This window comes from Coturnix japonica, chromosome 1, assembly GCF_054131305.1.
Source record: "Coturnix japonica strain WE chromosome 1, WE-NBRP24, whole genome shotgun sequence".
NCBI lineage: Eukaryota > Metazoa > Chordata > Aves > Galliformes > Phasianidae > Coturnix > Coturnix japonica.
The window spans coordinates 8,275,627-8,300,796 of NC_140663.1; the positions used below are offsets into that span (position 1 = coordinate 8,275,627).

The 25,170-nt window shown below is 36.6% G+C and overlaps 1 protein-coding gene across 1 annotated transcript in view; it reads left to right on the forward strand.

Annotated features, from left to right (window-relative positions):
- SEMA3E (semaphorin 3E) overlaps positions 1–7,023 on the forward strand; it is a 121,629-nt gene extending 114,606 nt beyond the window's left edge. The window contains exons 15-17 of the mRNA XM_015880582.3: positions 1,463–1,530; positions 2,031–2,170; positions 3,833–7,023. Of these exons, the coding sequence (XP_015736068.2) occupies positions 1,463–1,530; positions 2,031–2,170; positions 3,833–4,285 (661 nt within the window). The 3' untranslated portion in view covers positions 4,286–7,023. The remainder of the gene's footprint in view (positions 1–1,462; positions 1,531–2,030; positions 2,171–3,832) is intronic.
- Positions 7,024–25,170: the final 18,147 nt, after the last annotated feature.

Below are 25,170 nucleotides of genomic sequence, written 5' to 3' on the forward strand. Positions count from 1 at the left end.
GTGACAGCCATGAGTAAAATCTAACGTAGAACAACATAGGTCACCCCAAATAGTGCTTCCACAGAAAATACCACAAGGAGCACAATAAAACTATTTGATAGAGCAAATTCTCAGTTACAAAACAGACTTTTTCAAGTCATCACCATTAGCTATGGATTTTTGCCATCAGTGAACAGGAGCCTACGTGCCACACTTGTAAAAAATCTGCACTAGCAGAGGTCACCCACTGTTTCACGACTGCTTTCACAGTGTTGTTGTTGTGAAAATGTTGTCCATACAAACCATCTTTCTTCATCTTGAACAAATGGAAGTCAGAAGGCACCAAATCTGGATTATACAGTTGGTGGAGTATGGCAGTCCAGCCAAGATAGGCAATGTGGTCCACAGCCTTCAAACTTAGGCTTGGCATTATCATGCTGTAGGAGAAAGGTTGTCTTCTTCTCTGGCCTGACTCTGGAAGTTTGAGCATTGTGATGTAGTGGTCAGAGTTGATTGTTTGTCCAGGCTACAGGAAATCCAGAAGGATAAGCCCTTTCCTGTCCCAAAAGACAGTGAAAATTCACAGGACCCATCTGGTGCAAAATGTGGTATTTTAACATTGTCACCATTTCCAAGACACTGAAGTTGATATTCAGCTCTATACACAGCTCTTTGGTCATAATCCGCTGATTTGCTATAGATATTATTGCACAGCTGACTGAGAATCTTCATGTTGTGATGTGACAGCTGTGCATGGGCATTTGGAACATGCCCATGTTCCTCACTGCCTTACTTTGCTCACATCCACTGTTTGGTCTCCATAAACGTTCAGTAATCATTGATGGGTGCAGTATTTTCTACATGGAGGAATAAAGTGACACACTTTTGCTTCATATGCACTTCCACGTCAGGTACCATTCTGTCAGACTGCCCCTCTGCTGCCATCTGTCTCACAGCAACAAAATGTAATGGAATATTAGCAGGAAGGCTGACCCTCTACTTCCATACCACCTGTATCCGCCTCTGACATTGTGGGCCAACATCATAAAATAGGAGGCATTATGAGAAGGTCCTAATAATTTCAGTGAAGTCTACTTGTACCAATTAGTAAATCTGCCTTGTATGAATTCATATAGACTTGTTTAGAAGCAAAGAATCATAGAATCTTTGGAAGGCCCAGGTTGGAACTGGCCTCAGAGATCATCTGGCCTTTCATGGTAAGAGCAGGAACTGGGCAAGATTGTCAAACACCTTGTCTAGCTGAACTTTAAAAGCCTCAGCTGTTGCTTTTTTTAACAAATGCAATCATATGTTGGTTAAGATGAGATAAAATAGCAACGTGTAAGTATCTTTCTCAATAGTGCTACATTTTTAGGAGCCAAGATTTAGCTCTTTGTGTTTTTAATGAATACCTCCTCATTGTACACCAATAATCTGCACACTAAACACATTTTCTAAATAAAGAATTATTTTTCCTCTCTAGACGCTTCCGCAGACAAGATGTACGACATGGAAATGCAGCTCAGCAGTGCTTTGGCCAGCAGTTCATTGGTAATCTACTCATGCCTTTACAAACTGTCAACAAATGCCTGGCACAGAAAGTACAGATTTTGCCAAAAGGCAAAAGGCTATATGTTGTCATTTTTAACCAGATAAAAGATATTTAATTTGTGGTTATGCTGGAGCATATATGGTATCCTCCTGTTTAACTGACTTAAAATCAAATCACTGAACAACTGACAAGAAACAGCCACAAGCAAATGGCAATATGAAGGGCTGAGATCTGCTTCTTTGTGTATAATCTTAGCAGAATCATGGTCCAATTTGCATTGCTTGTTTTATAGCCATGTTCTATGAGAGGTTGAGATGATGGGAAAATTCACTTAACAAGTCAGACCTTCACCAGGTACTACTTAGCAATAACTATGTGGTTAGATGTAGATTAAATTTCATTCTTAAAAGTAAGTCTAGACTGAAGTCAGGAGGTGGCAAGGACTGTCGGAAACAAACGGACACATAAATGACATATATTTTAAAACTTTTCCTTCCAGGAGAAGCCCTGGAGAAGACTGAGGAGCGATTGGTTTACGGAATAGAGTACAACAGCACCCTTCTGGAGTGCACCCCTCGGACCTTACAGGCAAAAGTAATCTGGTTTGTCCAGAGAGCCCATGAAACTAAGAAGGAAGAGGTAACTATTGTTAAAATCTAATCTTTTAATTAGTTAAGCCCATGGTTAGGAATACTGCATCTTCACTGAAAGGCCAGTCATCAGTTACTGAAATGTACATAAGGGAAGACTGTGATGTTCATCTAAGTCATTATGCTCCACTGAGTTAATAGGCTGTAAGAGGCCATAGGCCTGGTAATTTCATTTGGTGTATGAGTTCAGAATCTTGAAATTGAATAAGTGAATAAATATTTGAATTGTAGCTAAACTAGTTAAGGTCTCAAAACAAAAAGGAATCTACCACTTCTCTTGATATGTTATTGTGGAGGTGAAAAGTGTAAATGTTACTCCTAATGTTAGTCTTGCTTAGCATTTCTTAGTTCGTGCTGCCCCACCCATTATATCACAAAGCCTTCTGAAAATGGATTTTGGTGACTCTCTGTTTCTTTTATATATATTTCCCAATTGAAAAGGTACTTGATAGAGCTGTAGAAGTTCCCAATTATTCATTTATTCAAGGACAGTTATTCATAAAATAAAATACCTGGTATTTCAGTCTTTAGTGAAACCTGAGGACTTTTACTGAGGAGGTAGGAGAAGGATATGTTGTCGTATTTCCTTTTAGACCTACCACCTCAGATACTAAGGAACAAAAGTGTAAATTCAGACTCTAACCTTTCAGTACATTTTTATACTATTAGGGTGAATTGATTCTAATGCTTTCCTCTGATATTTATTCCATTTTACACAAATAATTCTATCATCATTAGAAAAAGATAATCCCAAGCAGAGAGAAGCACATGTACCTAACACCCAGCATCTTACTGCTAAATAGAAAGATGAGAATTCCATTCTGCTGGGCATTTCTGCTGTTCAGGCAGCTCTGTGCTCCCTGCATGCCAGCATTTCTGAATGCACTGTATTTAATAACTTAGTTCTCAGAAGCTCCAGTGGAATTCCAACATAACACAGAGAACTGAGGCTTCAAGATCACAATGGTCCTATTGTCAGATCAGAGGTCAGACATTAGAAAAAATTCTCTGAAAGAGTGGTCGGGTGCTGGAATGGGCTGCCCAGGGAGGTGGTGGAGTCACTGACCCTGGAAGTGTTCAAGAAATGTTTAGATGTTGTGCTGAGGGATATGATTTAGTGAGAATTATTGGTGATATGTGAACGATTGGAATGGATTATCCTAGAGATCTTTTCCAACCTTGGTGATTCTGTGATTCTATGATCTGAAAATGTCTGTGAGTGCTGCTTCAAAAACATTTGCCAATGTAAAAGAGCATTCACAGAGATAGTTATGGCAGGTCAGCTGGCAAATGCCCACGTGTTTTCCATCCAGAAGTTTATTTGCCTGTTGCAACCTAACTTCTCTCTGTCATTTAGACACGAATGACTAACCCATGCTGGGAAAGCAGAAAACTGTCTGTTCCACTGTCTGTTCTGCCATGCTTGCCAGATTTTGTTGACTGCTTTACTTTCACAGCTCAACTTCTTCTTTTTTTACTTGCTTACAAACTCTGAAATAAAGGGTCTTGGATCTTTAATCTGCCTCTCAACATTTAATATTATATTCTTTGAAGTACTTTTGTGTTAAAAAAAAATAAAAAAAAATAAATACCCTGCCCCAGTGTAATGCGATAATGCACTCTCCTCTATGCAACTATCTCTTTTTTTCAGGTGAAGACAGATGATAGAATAATCAAAATGGACCTTGGCCTCTTATTTCTGAAGCTGCATCGGCTGGATTCAGGGACTTATTTTTGTCAGACAGTGGAGCACAGCATAGTTCACACTGTTAGAAAAATCACCCTGGAAATAGTTGAGGAAGAACGTGTAGATGAAATGTTCAGTAAAGACTATGAGGAGGAGATATCTCACAAAATGCCATGCCCAATGCAGAGCAACATACCTCAGGTATCAAAACCATGGTACAAAGAATTTCTTCAACTGATAGGTTACAGCAACTTCCAGAGAGTGGAGGAATACTGTGAAAAAGTCTGGTGTACAGATAAGAAGAGAAAAAAGCTGAAAATGTCTCCATCCAAGTGGAAATATGCCAGTCCTCAGGAGAAGAAGGCAAGGATCAGGCCAGAGCACTACCGGTTGCCCAGGAACATAGCTGACTCTTGATGGACAAAATCCATTTGCTGTTTCTGGGCAAAATTTTATTTGGACTTCAGTAAGAGGGAAAAATCAGTTTGGTTTTGGTAAATGAAACAGGTTTATATGTATAAAATATCAGGACTGAAAACAAATACACTATGGTAAGTTGTACAGTACACTCATGACTGTTTAGGAGCAGTTTACACAAAATCTTATCTAAGTAGGTCGATACAATCAGAGTTTTGCTTTAGGGAGGGCGTGACAATCTTCAGACTTTGAGTGCTTGAATCAGTTTCATGTGTGGACCATGCTTGTGCTGTATATTGTTGCATATGATGGAATATTTAAGTAAATTCAAATAAGCATTCACAAGTGGGTGAAACATAGAATGTGTCTTTCCTTGTTTTCACAAGTTTCTCATGGTTCTGAAAGCAGCATGTCCTAAGATCTTTCATTTTGATTGTGACCAGTTCAAATTCATCACTGAGAGCATATGTTAATATCGTGTCCTGCTATTTCTAAAGATTATGAAGAGAAACCCTGTTTACTTCCCACTGTTTTTTTGTCTTATCAGTTATTTATGAAGCACGGTGTACCATCACAGCTAAATAATATTAACTTAATGTAATTCAAATGCATGCTGGGATCACAAACAGAATGAAATTCTTCAACGCATCTATATGAATTGTTGGAATAATGGTTTAAATAGAAAACAAGTCTATCTTGTGTCTAGTAATGGACATTGCCTTAATAACGACACGCATTAAGGGAGTGCCCTCTTGTGGCTAAACAGAGCAAATCTGATGGTATCAAATATTTTTTCAAGTAAGGTGTAGCTAAGAAGTATTCCTAGATCCACAGCTGGCTTGTTTTCAGCATACACTTCTCATCTCCATGTGCCAAATCCACAGATTGAGAAGGTAGTGTTGGAAGTCATTCATCCTGAAAATAGAACATTTCAGGTAATACTTTATGTCATCAATATACTTGTGGGATAAAATGGAGTGATACAAATTAAGAAAGTAGACTGAAGCAAGAACAGCACTATACACCTGTTTTTCTATAATATCCCAGTCTGATCCAGGCAGACTTTGCTGGTACACGATCTCTGATTGAAAGAGCTGCTTTTCTGCTCTTGTGCTTGATACTAGGAGAGGAGGTCAAAGAAGTCAGTCATTTACAATCTAGGACTCTCAAGACTTTTTTCTAAAAATGAAAATAATAATAATAAGAAGAATAATGAAAAAAAAAGAGAAAAAAGAAAGAAAAAAAAAAAGAAAAAAAAAATGCTTTTATTTGAGTCCAAAAGCATCTGCATAAAATACAGAAAATCTCTCAGTTCACTACTTGGAAAATCTGGTATTATGAAATGGGATGCATATATAAAAATAAATAAATAAATAAATAAATAAATAAGTGAAAAAATAGGGAAGTTATAAACACAAATGTGTTAAAAAGTAATTAACTCCTCAAATAAATAGAAACATGATGCCAGTAGAGTAAATAGCCAGGCTGTTCCAGATTTTGATTCTGCCAAGAAAACATACAAAGGATTCAGAGGCTGTAAAGAGGTTCACATACAGCTTCAACTTCTAATCAGAAAGCAGAATTTTGAATTAAAGAGCATTAACATTCAGAACAGAGATCTGCTGGCTTTGCTATACTGACAAACATTGCCATGGATGCTGATCTAGTGCCCTCCAAGCACTGTGTGAGTGGGACTTGGAGCAGGAGTAGGGAGCATTGCTGTGTCCCTCTGGTAACTGACTGTCCCAGGGTTTGGAAAGAGCACACTGCCAGCAGATGCTCATAAACCAGTAGATAAGCCTTTCCATCAGCCAGTTATCTTAAAGAAAACAATTTATTGGGAAGTTTGCACTTTGTTTAGCTAAATTGCCTGTCTGAGAGATGGGAATGGATGCTGTGCATGAATGTGCAAGGTTGCTAACTTTGACCTGATAAAATAGACTGGTTAAATTCACTTTTCAGTGGCAGCTTAGTGGAACTTAGCAGCAGTTATGATCTTTGTTTATTTACAACTACATGGAAAACACTACCACTAAAGACTGTGACAGAAAGAACACAGAATAAGCATACGTACATTATATTTAATCCACTGTAAAATTTACTCTGGCATCCCTGACTGGAAAACTACTTAAATATTACTGATATCTTCTGATGAATTATAGAGCCCACTTGTTTTCGTTAGGAATGGGAGCTATATTTTACCTTTTTTTAATTATTATTATTTTATTTTATTTATTTATTTTTCTGATTAATTTGTTAGTGTCTGGTGCCAAATGTACCTTTAATGGACTGTAAGAAAAAAGTAACAGCATCTCATCCTGATGGAACAAATATGACTTTATGTCCATTCTGAGATTTCAGGTGGAAGTCATGTTATACACAAATCAGATTTAATATGAGAGTGTGTTTTAGCTCCCCATCCCCTTAGTGGCTATATATGGAGAATTCCATTATTTTTTTTAGTAAAAGTTTAAATTTCTAGCTCATACTTTGCAACTTTCCTGGTTGATTATTCACAACTAAAAGATCTTGTTCAGATTGTTACAACATCTATGGAAGAAGATAAAGACTGACAGTAATGTAACTAGAAAGGATATGCACAAAGGTGCTCATACACAATGTTATTTAAAATGCTTCTTTGTATATGTGGGGGCATTGTCTGCTTCTTTTCATTATGAGTTTGATGTATTTCATATGTGCATGAAGTGGTCAAATTACAAATATAATTAAGAATCATATTTGGCTGACATCATTTGTATTATTTCTGTTTTACCAGACAGTATGTTCCCGTGCAGATCACGTGGGTGATCATGAATAGATTTAGTCTTCCAGAGTCAGGTGGATTTGGGCTAGTCATGAATAGAGCATCATATGTTGCATGGATATATTTTTGAGAACAGAACATGACTAAAATCAGAAGATTCTAATTTATAGACATTTGTTGAGAAACAGCAAGTTGGAAAACCTTTGAGTTCTGCACTGCTGTCTGATGAAGAACAAACCACGTGGATCACTTGTAGTAAATACTTAATTTCCTTTCACTTTTCTGTTCTCAACCTGATACAAACTACTGTGGTCTCAGACTCTGCTGGGACATCTAGTTGGGAGTGCTAGCCTATAAAAATAGCCCTTTAGGGTCTACACAAATTTTCTGCAGAATTAAACACATTTCTTTATGTAGAACAGATTTATAAAATAGATAAAAATAATTGAATAATTGCCTACATCCAGATGTCCAAAAAGCAGTCATATTGCAGGAAGTGCTTGAGTTAACTTATATAGTTAAAGTGCTTTTCTTTTTTTTTTTTTTTTTCTTTTTTCTTTTTTCTTTCTTTTTTTTTTTTTCATTTTTTTTTTTTTTTTTAAATTTTGGAGAAGAAAATATAGGGTTTTTTTTTTTTTTTTTTTTTTTTTTTTAAATGCAGCCAGCCAGTTACTCTTTTAAGAAGTCCATTAATCCCCTAAGTCTGCCTTGGAGCAGTAAAGCTGGAGCTATTAACGCAATTTTATATCTCTGGGTCCAGAAGGTAGAAATGCCTTTGAAAGCTGCACTGTCCAGATAAGACATACTGAAAGTGAGCTTTTTACATTTGTAACCTAGCGGGATGCCTGCAATGCCTCTCAGTCCTGGAATCCTGTTCAGTTCTCCAAATTACTGTTTTAAAAGGAGAATTCATGTCCAGTTTGCATGAGTATTTATCACAAGTGAAGCCACAATTGACAAGTCTTATCTTTGGGTGATACTTTCTATGCTAATAATGAATTACTATCATTTTCTTCTTCTTCTTTTTTTTTTTTTTTTTTTTTTTTTTTTTTAATGAAATAATTAAACTGACTAACACTGTAAACAGGAAGATGGCAGAGCTAGCAATGTCAGGTAAAGTTACTAGCCATAAGTTAATCAACGTTTTACAGTTTCTGAACATATTTGCCAAGCATCAACCTAATACATCACCATAATCCCATTTGTCAAACAGCTTTGCCCATTTCAGATGATGCACCTTATCAGCACTGGAATGAGATATGACTGTCAGGTAATGTTGTACCAGGAAATACATTGTTAAGCTTTTGTGAACATGTGTTCATAATTCGCTGAAGTGAGAGCTGCTATTCAGAGGCGCAGGATTTGACAGAGTTAAATGCAATTGGAGCATGGAAGCCTTGGATGTCCAATTCCTAGATTTCCTGAGATCCTTACCCAGAAAGAGCAGATTAAACTGGAGGAAGGGAAGGGTCTGTGGAGATTTCAGAAAGTAAGAACTGATGTTTCAGTACATCTGCTGGCTAAAGTGCCACAGGGCACAACCTGTTTCAGCAGACCTGCCCAATTGCAACACACAACAAATTCCAGTGAAATAAAACTGTATTACTTGCAGTGCTGGTTAGTTCAAGTGCAGAATTTATGGCTTCAGGAATGTTTTTGCACATACTTGAAAAACAGTATTTGAAGAACAGTCTAGGATTTCATTTAATGTGGGTGCATTTGTGTACATTATGAACCCTCAGAAAATCTCTAGTCAGTTTTGAGAGCTGTTTCAAATTCAGCAAATCCAGCAAAATTGCTCACATTGTTCATGCTGACTTTTTTTTTCTCATTAACTCTGAAAAATCACACTCAGCCAATGCCATGAATTTCCAGCATGCCTGTAAACACATAATAATGTTGAATTAATAATAGTAATAGTAATATTGACAGTAATAAACAGCTGCAACAACTGTCTTCTCTCCGCAGTAGTAAGATGAGATTTGAAGACCAATGGACATGGTAAATGGACTATGATAATTTTCTGCATTTTAATTTGCTAGCTGTATTAAAAACTGTTATTAATCAGAATTTGAAGAATGCACTGCAGACTTTGTCAAAATCAAGTAATGGAAATATTCCACCTTATTGCAGACATACAGATCATCAGGATTTAATTTACTGGATTATCATCTGCTTAAATGTGTTACTTACCACATTAATTTGCAATCACAAAAAATAATGAACATTTTTTAGTGCTTTTAATGTTCAAAGTATTGTTTAGGCACTGGCTGATCTTGTTTCAGAACAGCCAGCAGAGGGATGAAGTACATTTTATCATCCCTTACTGTAGTTCACAGGAGCAGAAAAGGCCACACCAAGCTCCTCTATGGCACGATTCTGTGTTGTCCTGCAGCAGCATGTGGGGTAGTGCTGGGTGAGCAGCAATTTCAAATTTCATGATGCAACATGGAAAGTCCAGCTTGTGTTCCAAATGTGGTGTGTGCCCCAGCAGTGTAAGGGCTGTGTCCGTGGTAACCACGATCTTTTCCAAGCAGGCTTATGGTAGCCTGTGGGAATAGAGATTTTTAGATTGCAACCTATCATCTGCTCACTTTTAGATGTATTCTTTAGGATGATATGATTTGTCAGATTAACTCCACCATGAGGCTTTTAAGTAATCAGAAAGCTCATTTCAAAACAATTTTTGTCTCAAAGGAAATACTCCAAAACATCAGTATAGCTGAAAATAAGACTACTGCTTCTGAGCAATTTTGCTTTAGAGAGCTAGCAAATAAAGCCAGTGGGGTGGATGAAGTTGACAGCACTCTACAAGAAATCAGTATATCTTGGGGAATGTTTCTGGAGGAAGATTTGAAGAAAAAACAACAACCAAACACAACAGCTGAAATCACTTACCAATGTTCTCTTGCTCTTTCTAAAGACATGTTTCCTTACAGTCTGCTTTTAATAAGAAAACATACAGGTTTGCTCAGAAAGTAGGGGAAATAGCTATTTTTCTGGATACTGTAGTTATTTGAATACAGATATTCATAAAACTGAGGTGTAACTTCCAGTGTCTGCTTTCCTTTGTGTCCTTCTGCCTTTTTATTGTTTTGAAAATGAATAGGGATTTTTCTTTAAACACAACTAAAAAATATAGAAATGTAGCTTCCTTTTTTTTTTTTTTTTTTTTTTTTTCTTCTTTTTTTTCTTTTCCATGTGCGCTGACCTTTTAACAGTGTGCTCATGGTAAAAATTCATTCAGTCTCCAGAATATGAAATAACCCTTTGGAATGATGAATGTTCCAGCCTAGAACATATCCATTTCTGTTCTGCACTGATGCTTTTTGATCGTTTTTGTCTTTGTAGCACCGTTTCATCTGTTTCATGAATTTCGTTAAATATTGCACCAGGCAGCTGAATATTTGGCTGTGTTATTTATGCAGGTGTGGAATTAGGGTCTGTAGTGATCTGAGAACAGCTTACCCAAGAAAAGACCTTGAATTGTGATTTGTTATCAAATTTCTTGTGCCTGAGTGAAATATAAACTGTGGGGAAATTTTTCGTTGCATGGATAATATGTTCCAGAAAGGCAGAAACAATTTTTTTTTTTGCCTTAAAAAAACAAACAAAAAACAACAACAAAAAGCTAAACCTCACTAAAAAACAAACAAGCAAAAAAAACTCACAACAGAGCACAAAACATTTTCTATCCCATCTAGAAAGCACTTAAAATGAATAGATTAGGGAGCAGAAGAGAACAGAAGAGGATAAGAATATGCTGTGAGGGGGTCTTCCCTGGGGCTTCCTTGGTGCTTCCTGGCTGATTATCGCAGTCACTTGCTGTATCTTTGGTAGTGAACCAAAAAGAGCTGAAACTATCTCTGTCCTCTTCTGTAGCTGCCAGTAAGGCTCAAGCTACTGAGACGTTTGCCACTTCTGCAGCCTGTGTAAGTGTATGTACCACAGTAATGATGATATGTTCAAAAGCTATCCTGTTCTGATCCAGGGTATTAGCTAACACATAAGTTGTGAAGCTTTGTAAGAACACTGCAGATAATCAGAGGGCTGGAGCACCTCACCTATGAAGAAATGTTGAGGGAACTGTGCATGTTTAGCTTGAAGAAAGCTCCAGGGGAGACTCATTGTGGCCTTCCAATGCATGAAACATATAAATAGGAGGGGGAATGGCTGTTTACAAGTCTGGATAGTGACAGGACAAGGGGGAGTTATTTTAAACTAAGACAGGGGATATTCAGGTTAGATATTAGTAAGAAATTTTTCACACAGCATATGGTGAGACAGTGGACTAGGTTGCCCAAGGAGGTTGTGGATGCCCCATCCCTGGAGGCATTCAAGGCCAGGCTGGATGCGGCTCTGGGAAGCCTGATCTGGTGGTTGGTGACCCTGAACATAGCAGGGTGGTTGAAACTAGATGATCATTTTGGCCTTTTCAACCCAGGCCATTCTATGATTCTTTGATTCTATGATATATGGCAAAGGGCAAAGAGTGCTGAGTAGCAGAAGCAGCAGTAGGAGAGGATTGGATATTGGATGACTGGTAGGGAAGTGGATGGAAAATGGGTAAATGCATTTCTCATATACAATGACTATTTACTATTCACTGCATTTAATAAAATACAATAAAATAAGATACAGGAAAGAAAAAGGAAAATTTACTAGTAATTTCTGTGATTGCACAAAGTCTCAAAAATATTAGCCTGGGAGAAGCTGACTATGCATGCAAGCTACACTTTTGAAGGCTGTGGAGGAATTGTGTCTAGCCGTTAATCTATTCAGGTTGTAGGGGAAGCAAATTTTCTACTTGCTCAGTGGATATTAGGCTATAAAAGACTTTCAAAGGTGAGAGAAAGACAGACTGTGATCCTTTTCAGTCCTCTTTATTTTAAATCAATCTACTGTTCACTGAACACAAAATAGAGCTACTTAAGACTCTGTCTGTCTTCATATTTGTGTACGAGATCTTTCTATTGCTCAGTCCTCATATGTACCATGTATCCATAGGGACACTTATGTTTAAGAAAAAGTATAAGATGAAAAGTACAGGTTCCTTGCTACCATTTAACATCGAAATTAAAACCTGAAGGAAGCTTTTCTGCTTTATGTTTTATTACCTGTTTAATAATTTGTTTCTCTAGATTCTTACCTCACTACAGAAGTGGACAGTGGGAAAAGAAAAGAGCATGAAGTTTTATCTGATGGTTGAACTAAGTTCCAACCCTAAGAAAAAAAAAGTGTGGAATTAAAAGAATATATTTCACATGGGTTAGCAACAGCAAAGACAGCTGCTGAGAGATCCAGCATGCATTGAAGAGATGTTCCTGACTGTTATCTCCACTGTTAATTCTTTTGAGTTCAGAAGATATCCAGATTAGAAAATACTTACCTCCTGGTAGGCCTGAATCATAGAGTCATACAGATGAAAAGCTAGTACTGTCAGTACCCTGAAATACATAAAAAGTACATGACTTGAAAGCAAGTCCTGTAGCCACTCCATTTATCAGAGCTTCCTAGGCTCTGATAATCAAACAATTGGTATCTTGGCCCAAGAGTAACATGAACGAGGTGGAATGGGAACTACTACTCTAGGCTGGAAATGCTTGCTATTTAACATGTCAAGCAATTAGGTGAATTGGTCTAAACTGGTAAACTGCAAAGGTGATAATCAGTTTAGCCGAAGTGTATGCTATATGCTGAAGGTTCACTAGTTTCCATGAGAGGGCACAGGAATATCCCATGAAACTATTATCCTGACTTATCCCTGTATTTTCTTCATCTGAATCATGGAATCATAGAAACAGTAAGGTTGGAAAAGTTGTCAAGTCCAACTGTCAATCCATCACCACCATGCCCACCAAGCTATGTTGCTAAGAGCCAAGTCTACCCTTTTCTTGAACATGTTTTGTTACCCCAAGCCCACTCCAAATAGGATTATTGCTGATTTCCATCATTTTAAAATCTGAAATGAAAATTAAAAGCTTTATGGTCTTCATTATACAACTGTATGTGTAAGTCATGTATACGGGCTGTATTTGCAGCACAGGTAATATGAATCAGATAGTATGAGGTAAAGCTTTTAGAATTAGAGATTACTTGTCCAGCTCTGTAAAACTTACAGTTGAAATTTCTAATTATGAAGGCTTCTCTGAAGGAAATGCTTCCTGTTTCATGATATTGGAACACCATGCTAGAGACAGCTGTTGGTGGTGTAGAAGTAGAGGGTGAACCTTATCGCCAGTATTCTGTTACACTTTGTTGCTGTGTGACAGATGGCAGCAGAGGGACAGTCTGACGTAACTGCACCTGACATAGAAGTGTGAATGAATTTAATTTATTTTAGTGGATTCCTTCATGTGAAAAAAATTTGTACTCATTGATATTCATTGATGCTTGCTGAATGTTTATGGAGACCATACACTGGATGTGAGCATAATGAGGAAGTGGGTGGTACATTTCAGCAGAGACAGTGATATGAAAGACAAGCCATGTTTTGTACAGCTGTGCACAGCTGTTACACCACAAAATAAAGAGTATCTCAATCAGCTTATCTGCATGAATTGGCAGATTATGATGAAAGAACTATGTACAGAGATGACTATTGCCTTCAGTGTGTTGGAAATGATGTCGGCAGCAGTCTTGGGATCTAGTTCATGCTAAGTGGGTCCCATACATGCTCAACGGGAACAGACAGAACATCATATGCAAATTTCTCAGGACTTGTTGACCCAATACATGCCTGAAGGTGAAAGTTTTCTAGTTTGCATTATTACTGGTGATGAGACATGGCACCACCACTATGAATGAGAGTCAAAACAACAGTCCATTGAGTGGCGACATTTCAATTATTCACTGAAGAAAAAATTCAAGATGCAGTAAAGTGATGTGCACTGTCTTTTGGGACAGGAAAAGGTTCATCCTCCTGAATTTCCATCAGCCTGGACAAACTATCAACTCTGACCACTACATCATAACGCTCAAACTTCCAGAGTCAGGCCAGAGAAGAAGACAGCCTTTCTCCTATAGCATGATATGAGGTCTGGTATGAATTTGAAGACTGTAGAACACATCGTCAGTCTTGGCTGGACTGTCCTACCTTTCTGTATAGTCCAGATTTGATGCCTTTTGACTTCCATCTGTAGTGGGCAACTGCTGAGACACAGCTACTTGCTATTGTTACTAATGAATGGAAGTAGTGAGGTCTGAATGCAATGATGTGATGTGAAAACTGCAGTTTCTCTAAATGAATTAAAAGCTCTCCCACTCCACGTGAAAGTCCCTATCCTTTCAGTGCAGATACTTGAGTAAGAAGACAAAAGATAAGCCCTTTCATTTCAGAGAGAGGAAAAAAGTGTTAACAGAATATATAGCCTGCCTGAGGCATGGAAGTACACCTTTTTGGTGTGTAATTCTTTGTTCAGTGCTCATTCCTAGCTAATCTTTGGGTCAAAGAATGAACATCAACTCCATTTGAAATCCACTAGTCATGCTGCAACACAGAACAAATATTCATTGCCACCTCTCCCAGCAAATAGAAAGGAATCTGTCTCAGCCTGAATTTCTAAAAATGCTGAACCATTTGTCAGGTAGATGGACTCTGGTTTCCCTGTATGAAATGCAGGAAGGCGTACTTAATTCTTGTATTGAAAATCACTGCACCACTGGTCATAGCAATAAAGTTATTTCTCAGACCATTTCCTCTGTGCCTGGCTGAGCTTAACTGGGTTGGAGGATTTTTGCCAAAGGTTTGAAGTTTCTCCATAAAGGTTGAGGTGAAAACAAATGAACGGCTGACAAACAAATAAATAAAAAACATTAAGAAGCTGTGGGGTTGAATCAAAAGAAGAGTGTCCAGCAGGGTGAGGGAGGTGGTCCTGCCCCTCTGCTGTGTGCTTGTGAAGCCTCACCTGGAGTACTGTGTCCACATGGGGAGTTCTTAGTACAGAAGAGGCGTGGACCTGTTGGAGTGTCCATAGAAGGGCCACAAAAATGATCCAAGGGATGGAACATCTCTCCTACAAGGACAGGCTGAGAGAGCTGGGGCTGTTCAGACTGGAGAAGGAAGGCTGTGAGGTGACCTGAGAGTGGCCTTTCAGTATCTAAAGGGGAGCTACCAGAAAGAAGGGGACAGACTTCAGCAGGGTCTGTGGTGACAGAACAAGGGGAAATGGCTTCAAGCTCAAAGAGGGGAGATTTAGGTTGGATATAAAGAAAAAGTCTTTTACAGTGAGGGTGGTGAGCCTCTGGAACAGGTTGCCCATATATGTGGTTGATGCCCCATCCCTGGAAACTTTCAAGGTGCAGCTGGACCATGCCCTGGGCAACCTGATCTAGCTGTGCATGACCCTGCTCACTGCAGTAGAGTTTCATGAGGTGACATTTGAGGATTTTATGATTTTATGATACTATGATTCATTATTATACTGTGATCAGTTTGTTCTCTCTCACTATCCATTAGTCTCTCTTCAGGTGAGTGTTGGCAAATAAGAGCAACCTGCCATCCCAGGCAGACACTGAAAAAGAGTTTTATACTTTATAGATGTCTTTTTTGACCCTTGAACAAGACCATTTACTGACTCATCATCTTTCCAGCGTTGAAAGCATTTCCTTATAATCTTGGAATAATAATAGATGGTGGCTTCTTGCCTAGTGTATCAGTGCATCTAAACTATGGAGGTTACAGATTTTAGGAAGTTTCTCTCCTCTCTTTTTTTACTTGCTACTGAAGTTGAGTCCTGTTTGCCTTTGCTCAGGTACCCAGTTTTCTGCATGTGTTAACTACTAAGCTTGGGCACCTCTCTGACAAATGTGGCAGAGAGCCTTTTTATGGTTTAGGTCTCTATAGAAAGACTAGTGTGGCTTGCGACCAGCTTTTCTGATACAATAGTCACTCATAGTTCCCAACTAGGAGCTACACCCAACTTTATTTGGAAGGCACTGTAGCACACATACAGTCCTATAAATTAAAACGTGTCCTGAAGCTTCTTGATCCAGGCATAGTCTGTTCCTCAAATGCCAATATACAAACTAACTGCAACAACAACAGATAAGGAATGTTGCACTTATTTTGGTTATTTAGTGCCGTCAGTTATAAGGTGAAATTTTTCTGTCAGAGATTTGTTTAAGGCACTGGGCATAACTGGTACAAGTATTAAGGAAAACACTGAAGAACTTCTTACTTTTTATTTGATGTCTCAAATAAAACATAAATCCCACTGGAAGAGCTATGATTTTCTTTTGATACTAAGGACAAGAATGTATAAATATTTAAAAAACAGACAAACAAACAAACAAACAAACAACAACAACAACAACAAAACAAACAAACAAAAAAAAAACAACCCAGAGCTACAAAGGTAATTAATTGTGATGGTTTTTAACATTTGAATAATTAGTCAGAATCCACTAACATTTTTATATTTTTATTTCCTTATTTACAATATGTAATCTAGTGCAATTTTCTATCTCTGATAGAGGTATCTTTCAAATTAGATTTGAAACTGTTGATTTTTCAGATTGATGTCACTGAAGTTATTTTCTCTGAGAGCTGTATAAAAAATGATGCTTATAATGATAATAACTATAACAAAATATGAACATTAAAGCAGAAATTGTGAGAATAATTTGAAGTACACGTGGAGAACCTAGACAAAGGTAAAACTATATGTAACCATCTTACCATCAGGGATTTAATATTCTTCTGTAGCCAGCAAAGTGAGAGAAGTCCTTTCTTCAAATTTTGTAAAAAGATTCACATCAACAAGTCAAGTTATATTGAAATTAATTATATGGGTGCAAACTTTTGCCTTTTAAACATTTTAAATTGGTTCAATCTTCCAGTCTACTTTGTTCCTACATACATATGGAAACATAAACATATAGTTGTGAGGTTGTGTTCTTCCAGCATGAAGAAAACATCAAGATGACGAGGTATTCTTGGGGTCTGCTGATGGTTGCACAGTCTCTGATTCGAGGGCAGGAGTAAGACAAAAGGGAGAGACTTGTACATCTGGATTATTTTTGCTTCTGGTTTCTTGAATTGCACCTTGTGTGGTCAAACATAACTTGAATATTTGCTGAAGAGTTTGGGTGTATTTTAGGAGCTGGTCTCATCTGAGGGCATACTGGACAGAAACTGACATTTGTATTAAGAGGTTAGAGGAATTGCTTGGTTTTCAGCTAACTAATCACTGCTAGATATCTGTTTCAGACTAGCTCCATAAATGCTATCTTTTATAGAAGCAACATGCCCTTTTCAAGAGGCAACATTAGAGAATTGAATTATGCATATAGGAGAAAAGGGGGTGAGAGCTGATAAGCTATTCTGTACTTTGCTATTATACTGAATTCATCATTGTGTCATCCAAGTTTTTTGTTTATTTTCCTTTGAATGTTTGTAAGCCTCTCAGTTTGTTTTACTCCTTTTCTGATTTAATATTGATTTTCTCCCTTCTGTTTTCTCCAGTAGCTAGTTAATCATTAACTGTGAAGACAGGAATTAACATTTATAAATACAACAAAAATAATGAGAAGTCAAACACATGATTACTCTGAAAAATAGACAGAATATAATTTGTCTACCTTCAGAAAACAAGTCATCAGGAAGTATTGACCAAAGAAGTAGTAACTGTAGAAAACGGAGAGTCCTTCCAGAAAATATATAAAAAATAGAGTAACACCAGAAGTACATTTTCCTGCATCAAAAACAACAACAACAAAAATCAAAATTAAATAACGAGTCAGTATATATAGTGTTACAGTATATTTTATTTAGTTATACAGACTACAAATCTATTAAGGTACAAGAATTTCATTGTTCTGTATTAAGATCGGGTTAGTGGGGTACAAACTATAATCCTCTGGTTTGAAAAAACCCTCAGATGTGCCAGGTAACTTCTTCAACCATACCTTTCCACACTTGCCCTCATAGCTGGAAAACCTGTCCTGGAATTACAGACTGCAGATTACTACTACAAAAAACAAATCATTATGATGATCTAGATTTACCCACTGGATAACTAAAATAGCAGATCCTATGTAGAAATAACCGTGTAACTGATTCAGTGCTGGTAAATACAGTTTCAGATAGTGTTAGCAATGATTTTACTGGTAGTCATATAAAGAAAATCTTAATAGAGTTGTTGCTCTATATCATGCCACAACTGACTATACAACTATATGACTATATGACTTATATAACCCTAACCCAAGAGTGATGGTTGGTATGTCACCTCTTCATAACACTGCTCCTTTTGACCTTCAAGAGCAGTATGATAAGTATAAGGCATGATTTCTTGTTGGTCATTATGCTCATCAGATTGTCATGAGACATTTCAGGCTATTTCTGGCCTCCTTCTACCCATCACATTGTCAAGGCAATAGGAAGACCACATGCTCTTCTGTTCTCCTTCCCATTGTTACAATGCAAATGAATTAATATTGTGCTATTCTCTCTTCTTGTTATGACCTTTCTTAGAGACACAGTATAATAATAAAATATACCTTTTTAAAGGAAAATATACCATCTTTAAAACCCTCAGTTACAACTATTGTGATAAAATGTGCTGCAGTAAAATAATTAACATGTATGTTCATCATAGGGAACTAGAGGTTGGATAGAATAAGACAAAGAACAAAGTGAAGTAACTCTTTCTGGTAAGAGAAGTTCATAAACATCTGGAAGTTTCTCTGCTTCTTAGTCATAAGAAAATGTGCCTGTACAGGGTGGAATCTGCATTGATCCCCAGGGGATATTTTTCCCCTTTGTAGCAAAACAAGCCATTAAGTAAACAGAGCTTTGTTGCCCATAGCAACACAAAATTGCTTTCTAGCAGGATAGAAATGTATTTTAGTTCCCTTATTTTTTCTAACTCTCTCTCTCTCTATATATATAAAGAAGATCCTCAGAAATACAGGATTACAATTATGCCTCACTTAATACAGACTGGATGAAAACAAGGACAAAGAACAAGTTCATTAACAAAATCATGTAAATTATTCTATAATTTGTAGTATTTACTTACATCTTACTTTTTGTACAGCAGTGATAGCCTGACATCCAGTTATTTCACCTGGCAGACACCTTTGTATTATGTTTTCATGTTCACATTACTTGACTCAATGTAAGTGAAAGTATATTCTAAAATGTATTTCACAGACTTTTGCACTCTGTAGCATACAATGTGTGTTTTCGTGTCATTACTGTCCAAAGAAAATAAAATTACAAATTAAACTAATGAAAAGAAAGTCCATGAGACTGTTGGTAGAAGCATACGGAGTCATCTACAGGAACTAAGAAGCACTAAACAAGACATCTGAATCAGACCTTGTTGCTCTAGACTATGAAATATAGTTGTAGTGTTTTAAAAATAATGTGATTTGTATTCAACTGAAAACTAAACAAATGAGTCAGTGCTGAGTTTTCCAGGTGGAATGAACTTGCCAGCACAGTTCCTCAGTGGTCTCTGCTATGTAAAAAAGAAAAAAATATTAAAAAAAAAATAAAAAATAAAAAAAGAAAAAAAAAAGAATATTTTTATCAAATATCCATTACCAAATGTCTCTGGAAATTTTGCTGCTATATGAATACCTGACTTATCCACACCTTAAACATTCTTTCAGCTTTCTTCAAATAGAATAAGTTTGGCTTTTTTTTGTGTGTGTTTTTTTTTTTTTTTTTTCTTCTGAAGTATAGTTCAGATATGTGTAAGCTCAAAGAGAAGAAAGAAAGGCATGGAATGGCTTCTGTGGTAGGAACCAGTAAAAATAAAACTCTTTCAGACAGAAAAGGAGAAAATGAGAGTTGTAGAATGAAGAGCTGCAGAATCCTGAATGGTGTAGAGGTGAGTAGAGAATTATAGTTACTGCCTCTACGAACAAAAAAATGAGGAGCGAGTCAAATTGTAAAAGCTTGCTTCAAAATGCACCAAGAGAGTTGATGCTTGAGGCATCAGCTGAATATCCCTGAATTCAGCACAGGCTGAACTGCAGACTGGAGAATTAGAGAGAAGATAGATTTACTGTGCTCTGAGAAATGCACATCTAGCTCTGGAGGTTAGAAACAGAAGAAGTTGTATGATAGGTGAAATATCTCTATTCCAAACTAATTTGTTATGGGAACAGAGCCTGAAAGCCATATCACCTAAAGATTTGTATCTGAAACCAATTTCCAACTTAGAAGGAAGCACAGGTTTTGCATTTAAGGAGGTGTGGATATAGGATTAATGCAATTGGAAGATTTAGTGAGAATTAGATTTAATGATGTAAAGAGACGCTGGGATCTAAATTTTCTGTCTCCACTTTTACATCATTTGGGAAGGCTTTGGAAAATTTTGTCCCTACATTTTAGCTGCTCATTTTGTTTCTTACTCTTTACTCCTTGGCTGTCATATACTTTTTTACTTTCTTTTTTTCAAGGAATGATATGGATAGCAATGGTTGAAACGTGACTACAAAGAAAATACTGAACTGAAAGAGAAATAATGTAAGAATTTATCTGAAAGACTGAACTGGGGATACTTTGTAATTGTCTGAGTTTTTTCATTTTTTTATTTTGGCTGAGTTATGAGTGTTTAATTTACAGTGGGGAATAAGCCTTGTATTTAAAAAAAAAACAGCTAGAAATACAGTTACATGGATGGTAGGTAGTGACACAAATTGAGATGTATTAGTGCTGCTATGGGAAGAAATGCTCCAATAATTCATAAGGCATGAGGGAATTAGAACAAATTTCTCATACTCTGTATAGCAATAAGAACAGGCCCGAGAATCTTTTTGAATGTTTATACAAATATATACGAATAAATGATGGTAAATTGGTTATAGAATAATTCTTGGTTTACTTAGTTTCTGAAAAGTTCGGAGACGCTTTAAAGCTATGCACAGAGACCTGATCATTCTTGCAGGGGGCACCATTTGCCATTTTGAAAGCAAAAACTGATGAAATTGAGCTCCTATTTTAGACTTCTGTATTCTTATATATATATATTTAAATGTGTATTCGTAGTCCATATGACCTTGAAACAGTATAAGAACATAAGACTTGAACACTTCTTATAGAAAGTGAGAGGAAGATTTCTAAAAAACAGTATCTGTAGATCTCAAACAATTATTTTAAAGATAGATTCCTGAATTTGAAGTATTTGAGATTACTTGGGTGCCTGGTTTCATTTCCTTGATTGCATGCTATAATACTAGTTCTAGAATCACATTTCTAAAATAAATGCTAGTGCTTATTAACTCAGAATGTGCCTTCTGTGTGTATTCTGCATTAAAAGCTTAAAAAATGATAGTTCATTGAAGTCTTTGCCAACCAGAAACCATGTAGATATGAATGGTGCAGGGAAATGGAGGGTGAAATTAACTGGAAACCGATGAAACTGTTCTTGGATAAGAAAAGCAAAAATCACACTTAGTGAAAAAAGTATGACCTCTGTACCTGCAACTGCTTCAAAAATGACTTCAGGCTGACTTCTGTACACACAAATCCATATGCACTTACCAGAATTTTTTTGAATAGGTATTATATTGTTAATGTATAAAAAAACCAAACCAAACCAAACCAAACCAAACCTAACCAAACCAAACCTAACCAAACCAAACCAACCAAACAAAACTCTTGCTGAAATTAAAAAACAAAAAAAAAAAAAAACAAAAAAACCCACTCTAATTTTATAATCTCTCCCATCATTTCCTATTTATAATGGCTTCTATTTAATGCAGTGTATTTCACAAATATTATTTTATATCCTAACTTTCCCTGGATGGACTGTACATCCAATTTCTTATCTCAGTACTTCATCTGTAGATCCAGCAGCTGCCAAAATACAAAAATACTTCTTCCATATTTTCAGTTTTATACTTCTTAGACATCAAATGTTTGGTTACATATCAAGGCTGATTTATTCAAATCTACACACATTTCCTCTCATATTAAACAATCTCACATTTCCAGAATATTTTTGTAGTCTTCCCATAAAATACATATTAATCACTTTTCCCAAATCATAACTGATTCACCCCAGGGAATGACTAAACAGCTCCTTTGAATTAGTAGCCATTTACTCCATCACATGCAGTTTAACTGCCAGTTAGAATCAGGGCTGGCACATAGTAAATTGTGGTTGCTGACCTGCGCACAGACTGGGAGATCATAATTGTCTCTACTGCTGATTGAAAAACTGGGAGTGCTTATGCTAAACTAAGTAGGACTAAATGAAAAACATTAGGATTATTTTCTCCTAGACTTCTCCAGGTCCTCAAATATGCCATATGTTCATTAGTGAGTTAGGCAGTGCCTTGTAGCTATGGTCTTTCCCGATTTCTTAAATAGAGTATTTCATAACACTCTAGTTCATCTTTCAATGAAAGGCTTAATTTAAATAAGACTACAACTCTGAAAACATCCTTAGTGGCCTAGAATCTTTTCTCCAAATAAAACGTGAATTTGTGTGGAACGTGTCCCTTTCATGTTTGTTTTCTATATACTACTGTTCTCAGGCAATTATTTCAGATGAATACTTGTATTTTCTCTTAAAACTGAATATGCATTAACTATTTTGGTTTGGAGCCACTGTGGACAAATGATAGAAGAGGACTTAATGAAGGTGGAGGAAGTAGCTGCCGTGATTACAATAGGATCCTCTGAAAACATCAATCCTTGCACTCCATTAAGTGCAACTAGCATGAGCTGTAAAACAAACAAGAAAATAAACTACATAATAAAGAAATTATAGTTTTACCTCCCAGAAAGGTAAGAAAAACATAAAGGTTGAAGTGTGTGCATAGCCAGAAGACACTAGGCAAAAGAATAAGGATCAGCCCCCAAACAATCAAACAGTGACTACTAATTGAAAGTATTGCTAATGGTTGACTTCAGCTTGCATTCTCTCTGAGATGAGCTTTTCTCTCCTGGGTCTCTGTAATTACCACAATTCTTCATCATATTTATCAATGTGATTTTGACCAAACAATTTGATAGCTGGTATGATTAATAATAAGCCAGGAATGACCAGACTTGCAAAACAGAGGCCAGATGCATAGCTGGAAGTGATTGATAGCGGTGCCTGGAAACTGCAAAGGACTGATCATTTAGCATGTAGTGGCAGGCACGTAGCAATCTAGTGAGGCGTGAGTGTACACATTAACCTTGGCGATGGGCTGGAATGATGGATTTCAAGCAGGATATTCTGTCACTCAGATGTCTGAGAGCAAATGCAGTCATTGGCTATTTTACTCAAACACATTTTTACACAACTTTGACTTTTCATATTTTAAAGCAACGCAATACACTCAGGTAATTGGATTTTATTGGTGTAAGTAAAGATGCTCTTGAATTTTCAAGTGAAAAGTGTCACAGGATCAATGAGTGCAGATGAGGCTTGATCACTGAAGTATACATTTTATAATGATATCACTGATGATCAAAAAATCCTATAATGAAAGTATCATATTGTGGTAATTTATAATTTAAGCTATTCAGTCTAATCTGTTGTTTGAACCTCATTACTTGAAATCAAATCTCATGAAGGTGATGCAGTTCTTTTCACTAATTCTAGCAAGCACAGCAGCAGCCCTAAGGGTATTCATGCATGAGATGTGCTTGAGCCTAATCAACGTGGGTAAGATATTAAGATCCAGTATGGGTTGTTTAATATAAATCTGTGTGCTTAGAATTATGGTAGACATTCCTTCATTCATCTGTATAAGCAATTAGCAGCATGCTCAGATAAACTCACTGCAGGCACATACTGTGTAACTTTGTAGAATATCTAACTTTCATCTGACAGTAGGAGATCAATTCCAGGTTTCAAACTGTTCTATAATTTATATTGATTTTACCGTCTGCTTATCTAGAAGCAGAGTGCCCTGTTTAGTCCTATAGGTGCTGTGACCTCTATGAAACTATTCACTTGATGGAGTAAAATGTAAAACAAGTAATTCCATGTACACAGGGGTCACAAAATACATTACGGACAAAATATTATCTGCTATTGTCCACTTAAAATAACTGTGCTTCCAGGTTCTGATATGTTTTTTTTGTTTTGTTTTGTTTTTTTTTGAATAAAAGGAAATGAATTGTTCTTATATAGCTTAACCTCTAAAAGCAGGTCTGAGTCTATAAAATGAAATGACTTTTTTTTTTTTTTTTTTTTTTTTTTTTCCCTTTCCTTTTTCTTTTTTTTTTTTTTTTTGGTCAATTAAATAGAAGTACAATTTGTATTCACTATATTTCACCTTTCCCTATTCTGCCAACAATTTTTCTTCATCACTGCAAAGGCCAAGCCTGGGGCAGCAGATGCCAAACTAGGGTGGAAGTGTTGGGTTTTGAATCTACACCGACTGCCTTTGACTGTCCTAACTTTTAAAGCAAATGTTAAATTTGTAATGTGTAAAGGTAGACTTAGAACACTTATACATGTCACCTCTGGTAAGAATTGCCTTTAATGCTGTTTTATCAAGCTATTTGGTGCATTTATTATGGATCATTTTGTTATCAGACCCTGACTAGATATATCAACAACCTTCTGGTAGCCTAAGTTTGGCAACATCTGTCATTTCAAAAAGAATGAACCAAGACCTCCTGAGCAGTGAATAACTGAAGCATTGTTGTACTTAGGGCTGTGTACAGACTGTACTTCTGCAAGATTTTTGCTATTTTATAAATCTTATGAATTTGAGAGTGGTAGTGGGAAATATTTATTTTAAAGTGTCAGGCTTCTAAATTGATCTGTGAATGTGGTATCTGCACTATGTAACCAGAGGACAATGCAGTAACACGAATCAATTGTATGTAAAATATATAAATACAGGTTAACTCTCTTAACAGGTTAAGGGTCCTTTATGTTCCAACTGGTTTCTCATTCTTGCCTATCTAGTGTACACTCTGATTGGTGAAGTATCTGGGTTATAGTCATGTTTGATGTTTTATTTTGTTAAAAAAGCTCTACTGCAAACAACAAAACTCATAAAGTTTACATTCAGCAGTAATAGCATCCTTGTGAATGTGATTCTACCAATACCAATGCTTTTAAGCATTCTCAGTCTATATACCTATACTAATAAATAGTTGCAGAGTGGCCCAGAGGCCTCTTGTCGTATCCAGATATCTGAAAACAATGAA